The following is a 23,677-nucleotide window of genomic DNA, read 5'->3' as shown; positions in this document are numbered from 1 at the left end:
ATACTGGAAGCTGCTGGGAAATGAGGGTCTGCGTCCATCTTTCCTTATGAGCCAAAGTTTTTCTGTGCAGGGTCGTTCCCGTTCTTTGGAGGCAAGCGGGGAGACGGCTGCCGTTGGGCTCACCTCCCGCTTCCTGGCTTCTCACTGGCATTTGGGTGGCCGCTGTGAGAACGAGATGGACTTCCTTGGGCCTGATCCACCTACAGAGCTCTGCTTATGCTCTGATGAAGGCTAGACACTGGGAGTGATGCTGAAATTGGCCGTCTCCCTTTCCTTAGAATCACAGAATCACAGAGTTGAAAAGGGACCCGCAAGAGTCCCCTACACCCCGCTGCAATTCAGGAACGACAGCCTTGCCTCTGATGGGATTTTCCGCCTCTCCCTTTGCAACAGTCCTGCGCTCGGTGAGAGCCTGACGCCCCATTGCACATCTCACTGCGGCGACGTATCCCACTTTTGCTGCCAGGCTGAGACAAGTACATTCCCTCAAGCTTGCGTGTCCGGATCTTGCTGCTGTTGTTCTGTGCCCTCCCTCCCTCCCTAACCCACCCCACCCACTCCCAGCCCCAAACCGCCCCCCTCCCTCCTCAAACCCAGACTTTCTCCACTGGCTCGAAATCCTGGCTGCAGCAGCACCCGGAGCTGTGGTAATGAGACGCGGGCAGGTTCTTGTAGACGGCTTTGCTGTAGGGGACGAGGCAGTAGCCCAGCTGGAGCCTGCGGGCCAGGCGGCAGTAGGCAGCCAGAGCCAAGACCAGGAGGGGCACCAGGAGGGTGAAGCCCACCACCAGCAGCGCCACGGAGGAGGCGTCGTTCAGGTGGGCTGTGCAGTAGGGCTCCTGGGTGTGTAAGAACTGCAGGGAGAGAGGGAGAGAAAGCCATGTTAGGGGTCAGAAGCCATCAGAAGAAGCTTGCTGAATCAGGCCTGCGGCCAATCTGGTCAGCACATAGCTGTCAACCGTCCCTTATTTGGCGGGAAACTCCCTTATCCCAGCGCCATGTCCCGCTGCTGTCCCTTATTGACGATGTCCCTTAAATTTCCCGGCTTTCATGCTCGCCCGGCTCAGGAGGGAAGCAGCGGCTTGGGGTCCTCCGCTGCGCGCGTGAGAGCATGCACTGGCGCCATCATCCTGGCGCGAGGAGTTCCATCAGCCCTTCCCTGCCCGGGGGGGGGGGGAGGGAGAGAGACTCTCGCCCATGCCACGAGGTGGCAGTGGTGGTGGCAGCTGAGGAGGCGGACTGAGGGAGGAGGAAGAGGAGGGGATGGGGAGGAACGCAGAAGGGCGGAGCTTCAGCGGCCGCTGCGGCGCCGAAACCACCTCATGCCGGATTGACAGCATCTGTCAATCCTACCAATGCATGTAACTCTTTACAATAGCAAAATCCCTTATTTTAGCTGCTGATCCCTTATTTTCGAGGCTGCTGGTCCCTTATTTTCGAATCTGTAAGTTGACAGCTATGGGTCGGCAGCCTGTTCTCACAGCAGCTGACCGGATGCTTGTGGCAAAACTTCGACAGGACCTGAAAACAAGAGCATTCTCTCCGTCCTGTGGTCCAGCGTGTGGACATGCTTGATGAAGGTGGTTCCTTCCTGGTCACAAAGCTCCGTAACGCAGATCAGTTGCCAACCAAGGGTGCTGTGGCGCAAGTAAAAGGGGGCATGTCTTCCCAATCTGGCCATAAAAGCCAGATAAGGCTGGAGGAAAGGGGTGAAAGGGGCGTCATAAAACAAAGACCTTGCATGAGCAGGCTGGGAGGGCCGCTGTTCACGCCAACCCACGCTGTCCACGTTTGCAGGATCAGGCCAAAGGCCCGTCTTGCCCAGCGTCCTGATCTCACAGTGGCCAACCAGTTCCCCCCAAGAAGCCTGGAGGAGGATGGCGAGGGGGCAGAGACGAGGGAAAGGGAGCTGGCTTCTTTCTGAACAACCAGCTCCTCCCCAAATTTCAGGGTGGGCGCCGGAGACCCACACATCCATGCCTGGAATGTGCATCTCGTCCCCCACAAGGTTATCAAAGGCCCTGACCCTGGCATCTGGTTTTTGTCATGGCAAACAGAGTGGGAAGTCTGGACCCAGAGCCCCACCGAATCCTCTCCTCCCTCCCTATTGACCACTTCTTTCACTTTGGGTTCTCTCTCTCTGTATGTGTGTGTGTGTGTGTGTGTGTGTGTGTGTGCTGAGCTCACCTACCACTGCCCATGTTTACAAGCTGCTGTACCTGAAATATTGCACCAGCTGGAGGGTTAGACTGCTCTCCTGGTCACACTCGGCTCCCCGCGTGGGCCAGTTTGGCCATGCAAGCACCTCCCGGCCGAGGCGGGCAGCAGAGCGAGGTGGTAGAGTCCCGAGGTGGCAGAGGCTGGGCTGTACCACCTCAGGGGCCAAGCAAAGCAATCGAATTTATAAAGACGCTTTGCAAGCCAAAAACGAGCTAAGCATGGCTGGCTGAGATCCTTTTTACACCGAGGTGCTAGATGTTTTTAATGGGGGGGGGGAGTTTTAATTGAGTTTCCTTTCTCCCCCCACCCCCCATGAAGGAACTTTTAAGCCAGGGGTCAGCAAACTTTTTCAGCAGGGGGCCGGTCCACTGTCCCTCAGACCTTGTGGGGGGCCGGACTATATTTTGGGGAAAAAATAAGAATGAACGAATTCCTATGCCCCACAAATAACCCAGAGATGCATTTTAAATAAAAGCACACATTCTACTCATGTAAAAACACGCTGATTCCCAGACCGTCCGCGGGCCAGATTGAGAAGGTGATTGGGCCAGATCCGGCCCCTGGGTCTTAAGTTGCCTACCCATGTTTTAAGCTGGTACATGGCCCCCCTTGCCAGCTCAAGTGGTACAGTCCCACTCTGAAACCACCTCCTTTTGCTGAATGTGAATTACAAAAGTCTGGGAGCACGAAGACAGCGTCCTCTGCGGTGGTCAGCCTGAGATGGTGGTTGTGCTGGTGTTGTAGGCACTCAAGAACCAGCACAGCCCTCACCCGCCCGCCCGCTCGGGTTTAATTTGGGCAGGCCACCCTATTTGAGGTAGGGCCGGCTCTGCCATTTGGAGGGGGGGGCAAGGCAAGCGCTTCGGGCAACTTGGTTATCACGCTACCAACACACTATTAGCACGCTGTCCCCATCCAAATAATCCTGGGAACTGTACTTTACCTCTCACAGAACTTCGATTCTCAGCACCCTTAGCAAACTAGAGTTCCCAGGAACCGTGTGTGTGTGTGTGTGTTGGATTGTTTGTTTTGTTGCCAGTCCCTTTGGGTTGCAAGATAAAGCGACGAAGCAAATTTAATAAATGATAGCAATGTGTTCTAAATGTGCGCGCACACCAAATGGTTAAGTTTTTTAATTTACGATTTCCCCCAAGGGAGAAGGCTTTGTTGGATCTTCTGCCTCAAGGGAACTAGAGCGGCTTTGGGGACTACGAAACACCTTGATGTGTGTGTGTGTGTGTGTGTGTGTGTGTGTGTGTGTGTTGTGAGCGAGGAGCGTTCGTTGCTGCATCTCAGATGTGCCACACATATCTTGGGCAAAAAGGCCATTTCTCCAGGGCAATACTAAAAAAAATCCTGCAGCGCTGCAAATGAGCAGAGCCACATGACACGTTCCAGGAGACTGGAAAGAGGATATCCCTCTGCAATCTCCCAAAGCCCACCACGAGAGGCTTAATCCGAAAGCATTCCAGTGTTGCTCCCCCCCCCCCGCCTTCAATGCTCCCTTAGGGAAGACCACCCCAGAGCTCCTGTATCTGCCAGGCCAGTCCTGGGCCGGGTGAGGGAGCCTGGTCCCTGCCTCTGGAAAGGCAGCCCAAATCCCAGGCCTTTTTTTTTTCTTTCCTTCCTGAAATCTAGAAAAGATGCCAGCAAGGACCTTACAAATGTAAAAACAGGGACATCCAGCAGGGATGTTTGGAAGTGGAAGAGGGAATCTCTGCCCCATAAGAGACCGGTTCCTAAATTCAGCTTGGCCACTCTGTCCCACTGACCTCCATGGAGAAGGTTGTGCCTGTGACTGCTGGCAAGTCACCTCTCTCCCCGAGCCTCAGTATTCCCGATCTGTAAAATGGGTCCCTGCGGCAACACACAATCTAGAGAATGGAAAGAAGTTTACCCACAGACTTTGGGCCAGTGGCAAGCCGGGGGAAGAGAACTGAAGCAAAATGGGGAGAAGAGTTGACCGCCAACTCTGGAAGCAGGCAGAACAGAAGTGGGGGGGACCTGGAGCCCCCCCAGACTGCCGGGCTCCACCTCCCACCAGCGTGGGCAGTGGGTCTATCAGAATTTGGATGGAACCTTTCTTGAAAAATAATTCTTAGCTAGGATAAAGAAGGTCAAGCCCCTGTTCAGTTTTCGCACAATTCCTACTGCAGGGAGGAGGGAAGGAAAGAGTATTCAGGATGCGGCAAACCCGCTTTGGAGATGCAAAAAGTGTTGCTTTTTCCGCCCGAGGTCACGCAGAAAACATTTTGCCAGGATTTCGCAAGCCCAGGAGCTGGAAGCACTGCGGAAAACTACAATCCTTTGCAATTAAGCCCATGCTCCGAAACTTTTAAGTTTGGGGTGGAATTAAGAACAAATGGGCCAAAAGATTACATATCTGGCCTGGAAGTCTCTCTCTCCCCTAGGCCTGGTTGGAGGTTGTTTTGGATGTGTGCGAGGAAGAGTACCTCTGAGCTTGTGCAGAGTGCAGAAGTCCCGTTCCCCCCACCACCACTGCCACCCAATGCTCCACGGCTGGGCTTGCCCACTGAAAAATATGCTCTGGAATAAACTACAACCCAAATTGAGCCCTGAGAAAGGCATATCTGTCCACACTGGCCTTCACCCCAACCCTGGCAAAAAAAGCCCCCACATCTACTACGCAACGCCTCATTCTCTCACCCCCAAAGCATCAAAAGGCCAGGCTATTGTTTCAAAGAGCATTGGGGAGGGTTTACATAGTTTACACCCCAGTTCAGTCCTGCCAAGGTCCTCATTTCTGACCCACATCTCCCCGCTCATCTGCCTGGTCCTGATTCTGTGAGATATCGGCGGGAGGGAGGGGTGCTGTAGCAAAACGAGGACCACCTACCTTGGAATGGCACAGGAACCCGAACCCCAGCAGCACCCCGGCTGGGAGCAGGATCAGCCCAAATATGACCCCCACGAAGAGGACGTTGAGGCCCCCGACCAGCAGGTTCTGGACTGTGACCAGCACGGCACACGCCCAACAGTCCAGAGACCCTCGCAGCTCCAAGGCCCCTTCCCCGCCGTAGGGAGGGGGCGGCAGCGGGGAGACCCCCGCCCCACTCTCGTGTTCCAGGGACCCCGACACGGCTTTCTGCGAGCGAGTGTCCAGCGCCATCATCTCAGGCTGCCGGTCCCCAACTCTTGCAACAACGCCGTTCCGAGCAGAGACGCTCCTGCCTCGCCGCTTGGCTCAACAAATTATCTTGCATCCTTTATAGGCTTCCCCATCCATCTCCACCCCCTTTCAGCCTCCACCTCTCCTGGATAATGTAGGAATGCAGACACACACACACACAGACAGAGCGCAAGTGCCCATCAAACACACCACCTCCCAAACTGGTCCAACCAAATGATGCTTGGCTTGTTGCACCATCCCCAGAGGGTGGGAGGGAAGGGGGTCTCCCTGGGCTCAAATTCCTGGGATGTTTCTCTTTCCAGAGACCCACCCACCCCCATATATGCCTCCCCCTTCGTGGTCCATGCCTGCTAAGTCCCAGGCCCAGACCATGCTTGTAAAAGCAGGGAAAAAAGATCTGGTGCACAAATCGTAAACAGCGGAGACGGTGGTACCACGAGGCTGCACTGGGGTGCCAAGAAAAGGCAGATTTGACCCAGGGATGGGAGGTCCATCTGCTGCACAAGCACCTTCAAAACAAACAGGCGCTGTGCCAGAGCTGTGGCCTTCCTGTTTGTCTCAAGAGGGGCTTTTGCAGGAGGTTTATTGGGACGCTGGTTCGTGGCACTTCGGTGCTCAGAGCGAGAGGGTACCATTCGTTTGCCGCAGGAGCCGTATTGGGACAAAACGATGCCCACCAATTGAGCATGCAGAGCATAGCCATAACAGCCAGTAGCCATCGATAGCCCTCTCCTCCGTGAATTCGTCCAATTCGCTTTTAAATCCCTCCGAGTCGGTGGCCGTCACTGCGTCCCACGGAAGCGAGTTCCCGTAGCTTAACTGGGACAAGAACGACGGCTTTATATCGCGTACCTTTCCTAGTAAAAAAACATTCTGCCCTTCCCCAAACAATGAAGTAAAAAAAAAAAAAAAAGAGAGAGGCTTGTTTTAATGACTGGGCAGAGATTTGATGTATTTGGGCACACCAGATGCGAGCTTTTCGTATGTCCAGGTTGGAGAAATGAAGGAAGACAGAAGTCGGCTGGTTTCTTTTTTATCTCTGTGAGTTAATTTAATTATTTATTTTTTTTACATTTACAAAATAAGATTTGCTTTCTCCTCGTCCCCCTACAGTACGATAAGAATCAATTTATGTGAGAGTGAGTTTTCTCAGAGAAGTGAGATTGTTCATCTGCTTTTTTTTCAGTGTGTGTCTGTGTGATTGGTGAGGGTGGGTAAGGGGAAATCTGGAACTAAAAAAAGTGCAGGTTTTTTTTTCAGAAGGAAGGAAGAGATTTCCTTCCTTCTGTAGGGTGGGGTGAGATTCTTCCATTTAAAAAAAATAGGGGAAGGGGAATCAACAGATGAACGAGGATCAGGCTTTTGTTTCCCCAATCCAAACCCCACCCCCCCAGCCCACCCCCATGAGAAAACAGAGCACCATGTCAAGGGAAAAAACATCAACAGACAGAAAAAAATATATCTGAAAGAACATGTTAAGTAATTCAATAAAAAATTCCAGAGAGGAGCCAAACAAAAAAAAAAAACCTGGAACAACAAAAGGAGACACTTTTTTTTCTTTTTTAAAAAAGAAACAGGTACAACAACATTGTAAAAAGTTAAAAATAAAAAAGAGGCTGGATCAAACCCCAAAAGAGGACCAATAAATAGAGAGATCATTACCAAAAAAAAAAAGGGAGAGACGTATAAATTAAAAAAGAGAGAAGGAGAAAGAACATTTACAAACTGCAAAACAATTTTTTGAGGCATGGAGGTACAATTATTTTTTTAAAAAAAAAAGAAAGGAAGAAAAATGACCCCAAATCTGAGACGTTTCTGTCTTCTTCTTTTTCAAATGGATCTGGGAGTTGTAACTGTAGAGTCAAAAGGGCAGAGAATTGGAGGAGGAAGAGGAAGGGGGGGGGCAATGAATTCAGCCAAGGAATATATATATATATATTTATATATCTTGAGTTAAGGTTAAACGGATTTTATCAGCTGAAGAGGAGGCGTTAAGGGTCAGAGTTAAGGGTCAGCCATAGCTAGGCAGGCAGAGGGCAGAGTTAAGGGGTCCTTGGTTAGATTGCCAACCGCACCCCACCCCCTGCCCCCCACAAAAATGGCATAGGGAATTGGGGGCTGGGGCAATGGCAACACCTAGGGATAGGGGGAGGAGGAGGGGGAGAAATCAGCTCCCCCCTCCCCTTTCATGAAAAAGGAAAAAAAAATCTCCCATCTACCCGTGTGTCTGATTTGGGGGGAGCACCATTCCCTCCGCACGGGGTTATTGTTTCCACCATATCCCAATCTCCTTTCGCACGAGGACTTGCTCCTCGTGCAAAAAAACTCGTATATTTTTTATTTTATTTTTTTTGTCTCGTTTTCTGTATTTTGTTTTTTAAAAGCAGTTTCTAATACAAACCAGGAATTTTTTTTTCCTTCTTATATTTATATATATATATAATATATATAAAAGGATGTAAGAAATCAAAATGTCCATCAGAATAATTAAAAACCACACGCGGGAAAAAATTCGCCAACCCTCCCCGGCTCCCCCCCCTCCAATATATATAAATCAATGTACACTCTCCCCCCCCGCCCCGCCATATCCCGATGAGAAGTTCACCCAGAGAGAACTGAACCCATAAAAGTCCTGTGTTAAGAAACCCGTATTAATTTTTCTTTTTCATTTTTTTTTGCTTGCTTCCGTTTCCCAAACTCTCTTTTTTTTCCTTTAAATTTCTGCCAAGAAAAACGTAATCGAAAGGAAAGGAAAAAAAACAAAACAAAACCAGGCACCCCCAAATTTAGACAGCAGTCTCTCTTTCTCTCTCTCATTTTCCGCTCGCTGGCATTCCACCCCGGCGAGAGAGACGGAAATTAATGCTCTTGAGAAGAAGGGAACTCTTTCGCCCCCCTCTTGATCTGTTCATAGAAGCTCCCCGAAACCACCGCACCCCAATTCTTGTCCATGCGGGACGAATCCAGAGGCACAGTGGAATTTCGCCATCGATTTCGCTGCTCCATTCCGTTTGCTCTTTGAATTTTTTTGATTTTTTTTTTTTAAAGTTCAGGGTTTTGTCCCCCTGCTTTTTTAAATACAAAATCAGCACCACCCAGGAAAAAAAAAACCAAAAACGAGAAAAGGTTCGTTCTGAAGAATAAATTAAAAAAAGGGGTCCGTCAGGAGAACGCCCCAGGTCACGACGCTTTCTGCCCCCCCGGTTCAGGGCAGGTTTGAGTTGAGAAGGGTGGGTGGAGATCAGAGGCTCAGCTGCTATTGGAGGGAGAGGGCGGAGGGCAGACCATAGCAACCCCCCCACCCCACGCGAGCAGGGGGGGGGCGAGCTAGCGTGGAGAGACGGCCCAGACATCCGTGTCCAGGCGTGGTATGGCTCATCTGGAACTGGGCGGCGCAGACTGCAGGAGAAAAGGGGAGAGAGAAAAAACCTACAATCAGCAGCCTTTCCTTCCAAATCGTAGCACCGTAAAGTTGAAAGGAGCCCTTGGGGTCATCTAGTCCAACCCCCTGCAGCAACGCAGGAATTCGTCCTCCATGTGACAGCCCTTCCGATATTGGGAGATGGCTATCGTATCTCCCATTTCCCAGGCGAAACATGCGCAGACCAGTTACAGATAGGTAGCCGTGTTGGTCTGCCATAGTCAAAATAAAAAATTTCTTCCAGTAGCACCTTAAAGACCAACTAAGTTGGCACATAGCTGAGATGAGCCTGTTCTTATCTCATTATACTTGACTAAGCCATTTTTCACCTTCTCACCCCTTGCCTTTTCCTGTAAGACCTATTGCAGTCGTTAAGAGTCGTCAACAGGCTCATCTCAGCTATCTGCCAATCTCCCATTCCCACCACCCTTCTGAGTAATACCCCTCCCCACCTTCTCACTATATAGAAGGATCTGGCAACTTCTGTTTCAGTGTATCTGAAGAAGTGTGCTTGCACACGAAAGCTCATACCAAGAACTAACTTAGTTGGTCTTTAAGGTGCTACTGGAAGGAATTTTTTATTATGCCCAGACCAGTCTGCGCACCTTCCAGCTTGTCAATATCCTTTTTAAACCGGGGTGCCCAGAATCAGACACAGTTTTCCAGGTGGGATCTGACCAAGGCAGAATAGAGTGGGACTATGGCTTCCCTTGAAGCCACTGGGAGAGATCATCAGGGGGTTTGGGCTGGGTGTCCATCAATATGTGGATGGTACCCAGCTCGACCTCTCTTTTAAATTGGAACCAGTGAAGGTCCTGTGTGAGTGTCTGGAGGCGGTTGGAGGATGGATGGCGGCTAACGGATTGAGGCTGAATCCTGACAAGGCAGAAGTACTCTTCTTGGGGGACAGGGGGCGGGCAGGTGTGGAGGATTCCCTTGTCCTGAATGGGGCAACTGTGCCCCTGAAGGACCAGGTGCGCAGCCTGGGAGTCATTTTGGACTCACCGCTGTCCATGGAGGCACAGGTCAAATCTGTATCCAGGGCAGCTGTCTACCAGCTCCACCTGGTACGCAGGATGAGACCCTCCCTGCCCGCAGACTGTCTCACCAGAGTGGTGCATGCTCTAGTTATCTCTCGCTCGGACTACTGCAATGCACTCTACATGGGGCTACCTTTGAAAGTGACCCGGAAACTACGACTAATCCAGAATGCGGCAGCTAGTCTGGTGACTGGGAGCGGCTGCCTTGAAAGACCTACATTGGCTCCCAGTACGTTTCCGAGCACAATTCAAAGTGTTGGTGCTCACCTTGAAAGCCCTAAATGGCCTCAAAGGCCCAGTATACATGAAGGAGCATCTCCACCCCCATCGTTCTGCCCGGACACTGAGGTACAGTGCTGAGGGACTTCTGGCGGTTCCCTCACTGCAAGAAGCAAAGCTACAGGGAACCAGGCAGAGGGCCTTCTCGGTGGTGGCACCCTCCCTGTGGAATGCCCTCCCATCAGATGTCAAAGAGATAAGCAACTACCTGACATTTAGAAGGCATCTGAAGGGAAGTTTTTAATGTGTGACATTTTAATGTATTTTTAATCTTTGTTGGAAGCTGCCCAGAGTGGCTGGGATAGCCCAGCCAGATGGGCGGGGTACAAATAACAAATTATTATTATTATTATTATTATTATTATTATTATTATTATTATTATTATTATTCCCTTGATGATGCAGCCTAGAATTGGATGAGCTGCTTTTGCTGCTGCTGCTGAGTCGTGTTAAAATTGTGGTCGGCTCAGGTGCCTATATACTTTTCACAAGCGCTGCTGTCACGCTGGGTGTCCCTCACATCCACGCTAAGTTTGTGCAGCTGGTTATTCCTGCCTGACTGACATTTGTCCCTGTCGACATGCGTTTTGCTAGTTTGGGTCCAGTTCTCCAATCTGTTACAGTCACCTTGAATCCTGATTTTTTCTCCTACTAACAGAAACTGGGTTTTTATGTTTTATCCAGTTTTCATCTTACAGATCTGTTAAATATAATTCAAAATACAGTGGTGCCCCGCAAGACGAATGGCTCGCAAGACGAAAAACTCGCTAGACGAAAGGGTTTTTCGGTTTTTGCGTTGCTTCGCTAGACGAATTTCCCTATGGGCTTGCTTCGCAAGACGAAAACGTCTTGCGAGTTTGTTCGCTTTTTTCTTAAAGCCGCTTGAAGAGGCGCAGTTGCGACGGACCGTGCTTCGCAAGACGTAAAACATCGCAAGACGAAAAGACTCGCGGAACGAATTAATTTCGTCTTGCGAGGCACCACTGTAACAATCAGTAATCCTCAGAGAGCCACTTTGGGAGGACACTAGAGTTGATTGAACAGCTCTGAAGTGCCTTGAAGAGCCTTGGTGACGTTTGCCTTGTCTGCCACTAGGCGGCACCCTCCTCTTTGCTTTACCAAATCTGCGATCCCGTGGGGCCTGCCTCTCCTCCTTCCCCAGACATATACTCACCAGGGTGAAGCTGTCATAGATGTGTATCAGTTCTTCCGTCTTGTATTGCTCAAGCACCACCACGCCGTGGAGAGAGGAGCTCCTCTTGCGGGCGCAGGCCTCACAGTGCACCAGGTACGTGTTTTTGCCCCCGTTTTCGCTCGTCACGAAAAGGATGTTGAAGACCTCCACCTGCAGGGAGCACACAGGGAATCAGCAACTGTCGCAACGGGACGTGGCCTTTGTCTCCACCCTCCTTCTCAACCTGTGCTAGATAAGGATGCGCTGGGAGCTGGGGAAAGCAAGTTAAAGGCTTCCCACCTCTGCCTCTAATCACAACTGTAAGCAGATTAGCCCCCTGAGACTCAGCCCCACCTATAACCCCTCCAAATTTCACCCAGGTCTGCTTCCCACACCCTCAGCTACTAGGTCTCCTTTAATTGCATGGCAGATCACCTCCTCCTGCTGCATCCCAAAATCCAAACCAAGAAGTTCTGCTCTTCCTTTAAATACCATATTTTTCGCTCTATAAGACGCACCAGACCAAAAGACGCACCTAGTTTTTGGAGGAGGAAAAGAAGAAAAAAAAATATTCTGAATCTCAGAAGCGAGAACAGCAAGAGGGATCGCTGTGCAGTGGAAGCAGCGATCCCTCTTGCTCTTCTGGCTTCTGGGATAGCTGCGCAGCCTGCATTCGCTCCATAAGACGCACACAAATTTCCCCTTACTTTTTAGGAGGGGAAAAGTGAGTCTTATAGAGCAAAAAATACAGTACCTCCCCAGCATAATCAATGCACCTTTTTTTTGGGGGGGGGGAGAGTTTTCCAACCCTGCCTTCCACTTTTGTTAGCAGTTAACAACGGCCACCCCTCCAGAAAATTAAAATAAAAGAAAGCATAAATGGCAGCCTGCCGTGGTTTCTAGCGTTTAATAAGCAGGGATCTCTCCCAGCCGCCCCACTCAGCACTGCAGTCACACTCGAGGGAAACGACAGTATGGGGGAGCCCTGAGAAGGGCAAGCCCTTTGTGTTTACTGGTTAAAACCCTTCCGGAAAGGGTGGGGCGGGGGGGGGGTTGCCCAAGCGCATGCCTGCCACTGGCAGAGAACGCCAGCCGTGGCTCAAGGCGGGCAAAAGGAGCTGCTGCGGCGAAAGAAGAGAGCAAAACACAAATCTTGCGGCTGCTTTCTTCTGCCACGGGGTGAGGCTTTCTGGCTGGGAAAAGGGGCAGAAGTGTGGGACCCAAAGAAGCACGACGCCGACACAGAACCAAGGGGGAAGGAGTTTTATTTCTTCTCCACCAACATAAATAAATAAAAACCGAGCTCTGCGCACTTGGCTGACGCGTCACATGCCTGAAACGCAACCTATTGCTGAGTGTCCTTCTCCGGTGAATCTTGCAGCGGGTTACTCTGGAAGAGAAGGCGTTGGTCCAGCCTCGCCTGAGCGACAGGGAGGGATCCCCAAATCTTGGCATCTTCAAGGGATGTTCTTCCCTGCATCACCCGCCAGGACTCCAGCATAGGGACCCTTGTGATGGGGCAAAGGAAGTCCACCACAGGAGTCTGTCTTGAGATGGGTGCGACTCTGGAAACAGAGGCTTCCTTCCTGCATCTCAAGCACATCGTGCCACAAGCACTTGGCTTGGCTGACTTCCACTTTCCCTGTGAGGCTCGGCCGACAACAAGCCCTGCTTCCTTTCCACTTCCAGTGGGGTCAGGCTAGATGACCGTGTGGGTCCCCTCCAACTCTACCGTTCTGTGATTCTGTGGCTTCTTTTAACCCAAGTCACTGCAGCTGAGTCCTGGCTCCATGGCTGAGGAGAAACTGCAGTCTCCTCCACCCAAATTCACGGCGGCTTCCTGGCTTCAGTCGGGTTGGCGCCTCACTTTTGACCCTGCCTTAAGGAGACTGCACAGCAGACATTCCTTCTTCACTGCTTGAGCTGCGCTGTCTCTCAGGCTGGATCAGGCCCATTCAGCCTAGCATCCTATCCCTGCCTGCAATTCCTGGCAGCTAGGAGCCGTGTTCCCTCAGACAATAAAGAGCACAGCCATCGAGGTGAGTAGCTGCTGAGAGCCTCATCTCCCACGAATTTCTCTAATCCTCTTCCGGAGACTTCCAGCGGGGAGTTCCACAAGATGCCCTTAAAGCGTGTTCTTTCTTCTATCCATCCCGAATCTTCCAAGGATCAACTTCACTCTGGTCCCTAAGCTGCACCAGGCATCGTTTTATACACCTATTTAACCTTTTCGGTAAACTAAGGAGCCCCATAGGGGAAATACTCCAGGCCCTTAAATCGTTTTGGTCGCCGTTTCCCAAACCTTTCCTATCTCTGCACAATGACACTTTTGGAGGCGCAACCACCAGAACTCTGCTTGAGGTCCAGCTTCCTCCATCGGGGTCTTCCTTTCAGAGAGGGCAGATATAAAATTATATTTTCCTCCCGTTTTCATCATGGTGATCCACTGCAAGCCTTACGGGTGCTTGGGCGAGGCTTCTTAGTTTGAGACTCTTGAGGTGAAGTTTCGTAGAGCTTCACAATACGCTTCTGAGCCTTCCGGAAGCTTCTTTTTCACCACAGCTTTTTTTAAGACACGCGTTTCATACTCACTGTTTCGACCTTCCTAATCCCCTTTATGGCTTCTCGGGGGCCGTCAGGAATGAAGGAGGCCCGGGAGCCTCAAACTGGAGTTGGGTACAGGAGGTATTTTAAAGACAAGCAGGCCTCATCAAACACTGTTCACACCACAAAGGCCTAGGAAACCCTTTCAGTGGAAGGGGGAAAGGACTGTTTTTCCAAAAAATAAAAAGTCTGTGGCGGGGGGGACGGAGTCTGTCACAGGCTAGGAGGACCTGCCGGCCGCTCTCTGCCCAAGAGCTCGGAGGAAATGGATCGCCGGAGGACGGAAAGATGGCCACTTCCGTGGGGGTCAACTTTCAGAGAGCGTGAATGCGGAGCGCAAACCTCGTCCCCACAGTCAGAACTGCAGAGAGGGCTGGACATGGAAGCCCAGTCCACTGAGGTTTATTCTGGGGAATGGGTGCACCAGGACTGGCGCTGTCTCGGAGCAGGGAGCGCCACCTGCGTTGCTGGCGCTGTGGCGGACCTGTGGAGAAGGGGCAGCGCCCTGGAGGAAAGCGAGGTTGAGAGAGGGAGGGAGCCTCACCCCCGTGGAGTTGCCACTGTGGCGGGAAAGAGAAAAGGGAGAGGAGCCGGAAAGCTTACGTCGCATTCGTTGCAGTAGTAGGCCGGCTCGTCCTTCACGCGGCCCTGGTAGGCGATCTTCTTGCCGGACCGGACGAGGCTCTCTCTCTGCACCTGGCAGTGCTTGATGGACTGCATCAGACAGTACCTGCAAGCGGGAGAAGAGGGCAGGGGTCAGGATGCGGCCGGATGCACCTCTCCATGGGGACGGATGAAGCAGCCAACGCATCGATGTGGGGCGGGCAAAACCCCCCTAAGGGATTCTGTTAATTTAATTGCATCTCGCATTGCCCCCCGAAGGTCAATGTGTGTTAAGGCTGCACATATTAGAAACTGCACGGTTTTGGTGCTTTTACCTGCGCAGTAAACATCACATCTGTATTTAAAGAGTAGCCACGGAAGAGACAAGAGGGACGGAAAATGACACATCTGGGCAGGGAATCAGGCCAATTGGGGGTGCGGGGCTGAGCTCTGTCGCTAGCCCAAAACTACTGGAAGTTCAAAAAATTGCAGAGCCTTTTTCTTTGCTTAAAGGAAGGAAGGACAGAAAGAGCTCAGCGGTGGGAAGAGCCTCAAGCCTTGATTTCCACCGCCCCGCCCCCCAATAACCCGCTCAAATTCATGTTTCTTTTTCCTTGTTTATATCATGTATTTTGTGTTTTAATATTGTATCTTTATGTTGTGAGCAGCACTGAGATTTGTGGATGAAGGGTGGTATTCAAATTTAATAAACAAATACAAATTTTAAGAAAAGTTTTTTAAAGAAAGAAACAACACGCAAACTCTACATCCTATCGATTCACATTAAGTAAACATTTTGTCAGAGTGAACCTTTCCTTCCCCCAAATGCAAATGTAAAATATCTTTTGTTGACTGTGAATTGCCTTTCCCATAATAAATATTTTTTGTGCAGGCCTTCCTCACTGAGTTGGAACATAATTTGTGCAGCCCAGGACATCCACACACTGGCCAGGCTGGTGCCCCGGGGAGATCACTTTGGTGCTGCTACTAACACAGCGGTTTGGACTTCACCTCCGGAAGTGCACTCCATTGTCTGTTGAGACAGACGGATGCCAACACCATCATCAGCTGCTATTGCAAAATCCGTGTTTGTTTCCCCAGACAAACTTCGACTCCTTTTCCAGCACAGGGGATAAAATGCCTAAGACTGCTTCTCTTATTTATAACGCAACATTTCTAGCATATGTTAATTAAAAAAATATATCTTTGGAACATACGGTAACGTATTGCCTGTTTATCTGTTCTATAGATTACACACACACACACACACACACACACACACACACACAATCTGCGTTTTGCACAGCTGTTGAAACAGGGCAGGGGGAGGGAGCCGGGACCCGTGGCCCTCAAGGTATTGCTGAGCCAACATCCAACAACACCTGGAGGGTGAAATGTCCCCCACATCTGGGCTAAGGGCACAAGAGGTCTGTCCATCACCCCCGTCACCAAATGATGGAGACCCCACCTGCAACCAAAATAAGGCTGGGGTCCTCATCATTTCAGCAGACGGCCCCCTGTGCCTTCCCACTGAAGGCCCCTCGTATCTGGTCCCCAACCGAGAGACTTTTGTGCAAGAAACTGCCCAAGGGCGCAGATGCAAAAAGCAGGAGGGACACGGCCAGGAAAGGTTGGAGGAGTTGCGGGGAGGGGGGGGGAGCAGAACCGAAAGCCATGCTCACTTGATCATTTTGTACAAGTCGGGGTCACTGATCTTGACGGTGCGGGCCACGTTCCAGGAGACGTGGATCATGGGCACAATGGACTTGACGTTCTTCACCTCGTTCCATTCGTAGCGCTCGAGGGCCAGCTGGTACTGGTAAGCTGCGAGGGAAAGGGAAGAGGTCAGGGGGGCAGGAAGAGGACGCCCCTCCAGGCAAGGAGAGGACCGCGTCATGGAATCTCCTGCCGCCGGTGCCCTTCCACTGTTCGGATTCCGTTCTTAGACCGAGGTAAAGTTCGCAAACCGGGACAGTACTTCCGGTTTTGCGGAGTTTGTAAACGGAATCAGGACTGTTCTTAAACCGAGGTACCACTGTAACAGAATCCTGGGAGCAGGACATGACCCTGCCCTTTATAGAGTGTGGGGCTCCGGCATCCCCTTTTCAACTCCCCCACCTCCCACCCCGCTTTTCGGGACCTTGGGCATCCGGCTAAGTTACCTGTCAGGGGACCGACGTTCCAGGCGATGTTATTACACCACCCGGTGGCCTGAACCCAATGCACCGTTCCGGCGTTGATCCACACGAGGTCTCCGGGGCGCTGGATGAAGCGGTAGACGGGGATGTTGGACTGGTAAAGATCCTCGAGGATAGGCCACCACGAGCCGGTCAGGTAGTCGACACCGTGCCTGCGGGAAAGCGGGCGTTGGGGTGAGGAGGCAAGGGGGAAACCACGCGGAAAGACTTCATACGTTCCCCTATGATGGTCCCACAGAAGTGGGCAAAGCAATGAAGCACCTCTCGTGCCCCCGATCCCAGGAACCGATCCCCCAAATCATCCCCTTAGGGCAGGGGTCCACAAACCTGGCACCCATGGGTGCAACAGCATCCTCAAGGTATTCTCCTGGGACCCACAAAGCCTCTGGCCGCCCACACACACTGACTCTTGGGTCATGAGGTGGCAAGAGGGGTAATAATAATAATAATAATAATAATAATAATAATAATAATAATTTATTATTTATACCCTGTCCATCTGGCTGGGTTTCCCCAGCCATTCTGGGCGGCTTCCAACAAAACACTAAAATACAATAATCTATTAAACATTACAAGCTTCCCTAATCAGGACTGTCTTCTAAAAGTTTGGTAGTTGTTTTTCTCTTTGACATCTGTTGGGAGGGCGTCCCACAGGGCAGGTGCCACTGCCGAGGAGGCCCTCTGCCTGATTCCCTGTAACTTGGCTTCTTGCAGGGAGGGAACTGCCAGAAGGCCCTCGGAGCTGGACCTCAGTGTCCAGGCTGAACGATGGGGGTGGAGACGCTCCTTCAGGTATACTGGGCCTTTAAGGCCGTTTAGGGCTTTAAAGGTCAGCACCAACACTTTGAATTGTGCTCGGAAATGTACTGGGAGCCAGTGTAGGTCTTTCAAGACCGGTGTTATGTGGTCTCAGCAGCTGCTCCCAGTCACCAGTCTGGCTGCTGCATTTTGGATTAGTTGTAGTTTCCGGGTCGCCTTCAAAGGTAGCCCCACATAGAGCGCATTGCAGTAGTCCAAGCGACAGATAACCAGAGCATGTACCACCCTGGCAAGACAGACAGCGGGCAGGGAGGGTCTCATCCTGCGTAGCAGATGGAGCTGATAAACAGCTGCCCTGGACACAGGTTACCTTTTTCTCCCCTGAGCAGACCATAGAGTTGAAGAAGGAAGTTGCAAGAACGGCTTCCTTTCCCACTTCCTCTTCAAGTTTTCAGCTTAATTTTACTGGATCTGACTTCTGTTCAGTTCCCAAAAGCAAAGTGTGCCTGTTTTTTTGTTTTGTGTTTGCTTGTTTTTGTGTGTGTGCTTTCCCTCTGCGTGCCTCTTGAGGTGGTAGGGGTTATCTGGGGAAAATAAGTGACCGGGGGGTGGAGCACACCAATGGCGCTTGCTCAAAAACCCACCAGGAAACCCTGGTACCAGCGAGCCCTCCATCTTGCATACGCATATGTGACATTTATACAGCAGCAGGGACATGACCCTCACCTGTCACAGAAGGCGCTGATGTCCTGCCAATAATGCTCGTGGACAGCAAACCACTCGCAATCTCCCGGCCCGATGTTGATGTTCACGGAGCAAAAGTTGTTGTTCTCCTGGTGCCCTGGAAGTTGGGGGGGGGGGGGCAACAGGACACAAGTTATAGCAGAGGTTCTCAAAGGGTCTGGCAATAGAGGATGGCAAGTGCGGCAGGAGGATTTGAAGACAATCCTAAACATTTCAGTGTAGTGTGCAGCATCAAAACAAAACAATTTTTGCTTATTTGCAAATTACGGATATATTTTCAAAATGAGAGCAAGAAATGGATACCAAGGACAATATCGGTGTGCTTTTCAAGTCTCAAGTATGAAAGATCGGAAAAGAGAAAGGCATTTTTGTGTTAAGATAAGAGTTTGTTCGTCCCAAATTGGACCTAATATAAATGAGTTTACCTGTCAAAAGCAAGCTCATGCCTCTCACTGTATGCGTTCATAATTATCTGGGACAGCCATGCTGTCAGATTGCCTCTGCTGGAGAGGTGGGAAGCAGAAAACTTTCTCGCACCCCTGAACCAGGCTAGCAGCTGACCGTTCAGAAACTGGACCTGAGTTTTGGTTTTCCTCTTCCCTCCCCATCCCTTTCCTCCTGTGTGTCGTGTCCCCCCCCCCCCGGAATCGTAAGCCTGCAGGCAGGGACTGCCTTGTTACCTACTGCCTTGGGCTGTATGTTAGGTGCTCTGCAGACCTTTGCCGGCTGAAGAAAGGGGGTAGAGATACTCTAAATAAAACCACTCAATCAATCAATCAATCAATCAACCCAGCCAGTGGCTATCGCCGCAGCTCATGGCCTTACCTGGTGTGCGGCTTCCAGGCACTTTCATGTACAGCTGCACCGTGTTCATGCCCAGGATGGTGTGCCCCACGTGACTCAGCATGTTGCCCGTCGACGTGACCCGCATGAAAGCTGGCAACTTGAGAAGCTCCTGCAACTGCGGTTTCCACCTGTGATGCATATCAGGGGAGAGCGGTCAGCTGCGATTCCTGCATCTCAGGGGGATGAAATAGGTGACCCTTCCACAATTCGACAGCTATTAAGATTAGTTTTTGGGAAACTACTCTCTAAATATTTATCATAACACTGATATGTACAGTGGTGCCCCGCAAGACGAATGCCTCGCAAGACGGAAAACCCGCTAGACGAAAGGGTTTTCCGTTTCTGAGCTGCTTCGCAAGACGATTTTCCCTATGGGCTTGCTTTGCAAGACGAAAACGTCTTGCAAGTGTTCCGATTTTTTTTCCGCTTTCCCCCCTTTTTCTAAGCCGCTAAGCCGCTAATAGCCTTTTAGCCGCTAATCCTTTAATAGCCGCTAAGCCTTTAATAGCTGCTAAGCATTTAATAGCCGCTAAACCGCTAATAGCGCTAATCCGCTAAGCTGCTAATAGGGTTGCTTCGCAAGACGAAAAAACCGCTAGACGAAGAGGCTCGCGGAACGGATTAATTTCATCTTGCGAGGCACCACTGTATTCGTTTACTGATTTTTTGCATTTATTCGCTGCCCTCCATCTCCCTTTTAAAACGAAAACACATCTTGCACATCTTGTTGTCCATTGGGGGTCAGCACTGAGAAGCAATCAGGTTTCCTTCTCGTGACAACAACCAAATAATAATAATAATGGGGTTGGGGTGGAGACTGGGGTGTGTGGTGGAGAGCTTCACCTGCAGTGACCAGTTATGACCACTGGATGGAAAGCAAAGAGCTCTGTCAAGGTGAGAAGGTGGCATACAATGCAATGGCAAAATACAGCCTCAGGGAGGCAGCATGGAGCATCATAACAAAGGGGGGAAATAATTCCAGGGCATGGCCACAGAGGGGCAGCACCAAACAATATTAAGTCTCCTGCCTGCAATGACAAAATATGCCACAGAGGGGCAGCAATGTTAAGTCTCCAGCTTGTAATGTCAAATTATGGCCACAGAAGGGCAGCAATGAGCAATGTTAAGTCTCCTGGCTGCAATGGAAAATTATGGCCACAGAGGGGCAGCAACGAGCAATATTAAGACTCCTGCCTGCAATGACAAATAATGGTCACAGAGGGGCAGCAAAGAGCAGTGCTCTCATGTCTGCAATGACAAATTATGGCCACAGAGGGGCAGCAACAAGCAATGTTAAATCACCAGCTTGTAATGACAAATTAAGGCCACAGAGGGGCAGCAATGAGCAATGTTAAGTCTCCAGCCTGCAATGACAAATTATGGCCACAGAGGGGCAAGCAAAGAGAAATGCTCTCATGTCTGCAATGACCAATTATAGCCACAGAGGGGCAGCAACAAGCAATGCTCATGTCTGCAATGACAAATTATGGCCAGAGGGGCAGCAATGAACAATATTAAGTCTCCTGCCTGCAATGACAAATTATGGCCACAGAGGGGCAGCAACAAGCCGCAAAAAAACAAGGTCATTGAGAGAGCACAAGACTTTTAATCTCAGAGTTGTGGGTTCGAGCCCCGCGTTGGGCCCAAAGAATATATGCTTCCACAATTCCATAAAATCACAACCCTCATTTTCTTGCAGTCAAAAGACACAAGGAAAAACAACCCTGGCCTTTCACAGTGAAAAGGCGGGGGGGGGGGGAGTTGGAGGCAGTTAAAGAGCAAAGCGGCAATTCTCACCGTTTGGCATCTGAGAGGTCAATGTTGGTCCCAAACTTGATAATCTGGTGCGGTTTCTGGTCCGGGTTGCTGCGAAAGGCAGAAGACTTATGATGGAGGAGGTGCAGAGAAGAGAGATGGGGGAGAATTGCCCCCCCACACCATGGCCCATCAAAACCCTCCATCCGGCCCCAAAGAAATAATAATAATTTACTTACGAACTGCCCCTTCCCAAAAATGTTAAACCCCCTCTCTGCCTTCTGTACCACTCAGTCTTCAAAATTCACTCGTAAAGCATTGCAGGGCGCTGGATGACGTGACCCGATTAAATCATTTTGGGGGTGCAGCTGCCTGGCAGACCCCGCCCTGCAAATCACGCCCTCTTTTATTTGCATTCAGTTTTAAACTGTTGCAAAGCCGTTCCTCCAGCAGAAATCCGCCCCCCCCCCCGCTCCCTGAAATGAACAAAAACGGCAAATTCCTTTGAAAACACAAAGAAAGGACGCTCTGGCATGACCTCCTACCTTGGGGGCGCTTCAGTGGTGCTGTCAGGCTCATCTGCTTCCTCGTCGTCCGTCTCCTTGTCTTCCTGCCTCAAGAGACAGAAAGGTCAGATCGGGAATCCTCGCCACCACCCCCCAAAAAACCCCACCCCACCCAGGAAAAGGCATTTAAGCTCAGTCACCCAGGGAGAAGAGAAAGACTTCGCCCACCAACCCTTAACACTGCAGGAATGCGGAGAACCCTCCCCAGCCCAAAGGGTGGCTTGCTCCATCTCCCTAAGGAGAGGGCCGGCCCACCCTTCAGCCCCTGGGGCTTCCCTGGGCTGCCACCGGTCGCCTCGGGTAGCAGCAGCAAGGGGGCAGGCACCCCTTTCTGCTTTGCCTCAAGCGGCAAAATGTCCTGGGCCGGCCCTGGCATTAGGGGTGTGGATAACGGCTCCGCCTGCCGCCTTCTCACCTGAAGGGACTCCTGGAAGGAGGCCGCTTGGTACTGCGCGTATTTGGCGATGGTGGTGTGCGAGCGGCTGCTCTCGCAAGGCCACACTTGCTTCGTCCCGGAAAGGTCCCAGTTTTCGTCTGAGGGCTGCTGGACCTGCGTGCGAACCTCGACGGCGTGTTCCCCGCTTGCGTCCACCAACGTCTTTGTGCTGAACAGGCCGAGGTCTGAGGGGGGAAGCGGGTGTCATGGCGGAGCTTCAAGAGAACTCTGCCCCTCTGCCCCTCCCTGTTTGCTGGCAAGTTTACGGCGCAAAACCCACCCCCTCCAGGCTTCCCCAGTCTCGTGCCCTCCAGATGTTTTTGGCTGGGAGTCGGAGGCAAAAACACCTGGGAGGTGCCCTGTTTGGGGCTGCCTAACCCAAGGCAAGACCTCTGGGAATCGTGACCTCTTTTTCTTTTCACTGCCCCCCACAAGGAAAAAGCCCCCTGCTCCTGAACAACCAGATTGCAAGGGCTCACCAAGATACTCACTGCCTCACCAAGATCACACATTCCATTTTGCGGACATCTTTTCATTAAAAGTACAGCCGTACCTTGGTTTTCAAACAGCTTAGTTCTTGAACGTTTTGGCTCCCAAACGCCACAAATCCGGTTTGAGAACTAATTTTGGAACCCACACGCCCGGCGAAGCTTCTGATTGGCTGCAGGAGCTTCCTGCAGCCAATCAGAAGCTGTGCTTGGGTTTCCAAACATTTTGGAAGTCAAACGGACTTCCGGAACAGATTCTGTTCGACTTCCGAGGTACGAATGTACACACCACCTGCTCAAAAATCTATCCGACCCCAAAGCCTCTGATTTCAAATACAGTCATACCTCGGGTTGAAGTAGCTTTGGGATAAGAATTTTCAGGTTGTGCGCTGCGGCGACCCGGAAGTAACGGAGCAAGTTACTTCCGGATTTCACTACTCGCACATGCGCAATCAAAATGACGTCACTCACATGCATGGAAGCGGCGAATTGTGACCTGCACACACAAAGACGTGGGTTGCATTCGCTTCTGAATGCGAAGGAGCTCCAGAACGGATCCCGTTCACATCCAGAGGTACCACTGTACAGTACGATCACATCCTGCATTGGGTTCGGTCCTGAGACTTCCATGGATACACAAAAACCCTGCAAATCCTGTCCTGTGGTTGGTGGGTTAGGCAGGCCCAGAAAGCAAGGTGGAGAGCTGAAGACTTCTCTCCTCACCAGGTCCTCCCGCTTTAACCAGCGCAGAAAGAGCTTTTAAGCTCCCCGACTTAGAATCATATGAGTGGGAAGGGTCCAACCCTCTGCAAATGCTTGCATTCACCTTGCGGAATTTCAACCAGCTATCCTCCAAGCACGCGTGGCTGAAATTGTGCAAGTTAAATGCATGTATAGTGCGATCGAACCTACACAATGCTGCAGAAACAAACACACACTTCTCTGTTGGGAGAGCACAAGACTCTAGACCCCTCAATACGATACGATAATCTTTATTGTCATTGTCTCATACAGAACAACGAAATTGAAAAAATCTACACCAGACATTCAAAAACCAACAAGCCTGCTATCCCTGCTATCCCAGCCTGCTTAACCCCCCTAAAAACTCTGATACCCCATAATTAAATACAATATACTCCCACAGAGACTACCTTAAAGGTAAAGGTAAAGGGACCCCTAACCATTAGGTCCAGTCGTGGCCGACTCTGGGGTTGCCGTGCTCATCTCGCTTTACTGGCCGAGGGAGCTGGTGTTTGTCTGCTTCCGCAGACAGTTTTTCCGGGTCATGTGGCCAGCATGACTAAGCCGCTTCTGGCAAAACCAGAGCAGCGCACAGAAACGCCGTTTACCTGCCCGCCAGAGCGGTACCTCTTTATCTACTTGCACTTTTACA

General features: G+C 51.0%; 2 protein-coding genes across 8 annotated transcripts in view; both read right to left on the bottom strand.

The window, feature by feature from the left end:
• Positions 1-571: 571 nt before the first annotated feature.
• TMEM88 (transmembrane protein 88) lies at positions 572-5,479 on the bottom strand. Its single transcript, XM_082197935.1, has 2 exons — positions 5,078-5,479; positions 572-854 (listed from the first exon to the last, which is right to left on the bottom strand). The coding sequence occupies exons 1-2, from the start codon at positions 5,351-5,353 to the stop codon at positions 588-590; spliced, it is 543 nt and encodes a 180-aa protein (XP_082054061.1). The 5' UTR covers positions 5,354-5,479; the 3' UTR covers positions 572-587.
• Positions 5,480-7,145: 1,666 nt separating this feature from the next.
• Positions 7,146-23,677, bottom strand: part of KDM6B (lysine demethylase 6B) — a 97,905-nt gene continuing 81,373 nt past the window's right edge. For all 7 annotated transcript variants that reach the window (XM_082197474.1, XM_082197473.1, XM_082197479.1 and 4 more), the window contains 10 exons: positions 21,776-21,981; positions 21,340-21,404; positions 20,837-20,905; positions 19,019-19,167; positions 18,176-18,290; positions 16,655-16,842; positions 16,175-16,316; positions 14,493-14,619; positions 11,286-11,456; positions 7,146-8,770 (listed from right to left, as the gene is read on the bottom strand). In XM_082197474.1, the coding sequence (XP_082053600.1) occupies positions 8,747-8,770; positions 11,286-11,456; positions 14,493-14,619; positions 16,175-16,316; positions 16,655-16,842; positions 18,176-18,290; positions 19,019-19,167; positions 20,837-20,905; positions 21,340-21,404; positions 21,776-21,981 (1,256 nt within the window). In that variant the 3' untranslated portion in view covers positions 7,146-8,746. The remainder of the gene's footprint in view (positions 8,771-11,285; positions 11,457-14,492; positions 14,620-16,174; positions 16,317-16,654; positions 16,843-18,175; positions 18,291-19,018; positions 19,168-20,836; positions 20,906-21,339; positions 21,405-21,775; positions 21,982-23,677) is intronic.

This window comes from Podarcis vaucheri, assembly GCF_965113315.1.
Source record: "Podarcis vaucheri genome assembly, chromosome: 13".
Lineage (NCBI taxonomy): Eukaryota > Metazoa > Chordata > Lepidosauria > Squamata > Lacertidae > Podarcis > Podarcis vaucheri.
This window is presented reverse-complemented; position numbering and strand designations above follow the sequence as displayed.

Bases quoted from the DNA above. Each gene is read 5' to 3' on its own strand.
- TMEM88 (XM_082197935.1), bottom strand. From the start codon at position 5,353: ATGATGGCGCTGGACACTCGCTCGCAGAAAGCCGTGTCGGGGTCCCTG. The intron at 855-5,077 runs GTAGGTGGTCCT...CTCTCCCTGCAG, and splicing joins GGTTCCTGTGCCATTCCAAG to TTCTTACACACCCAGGAGCC.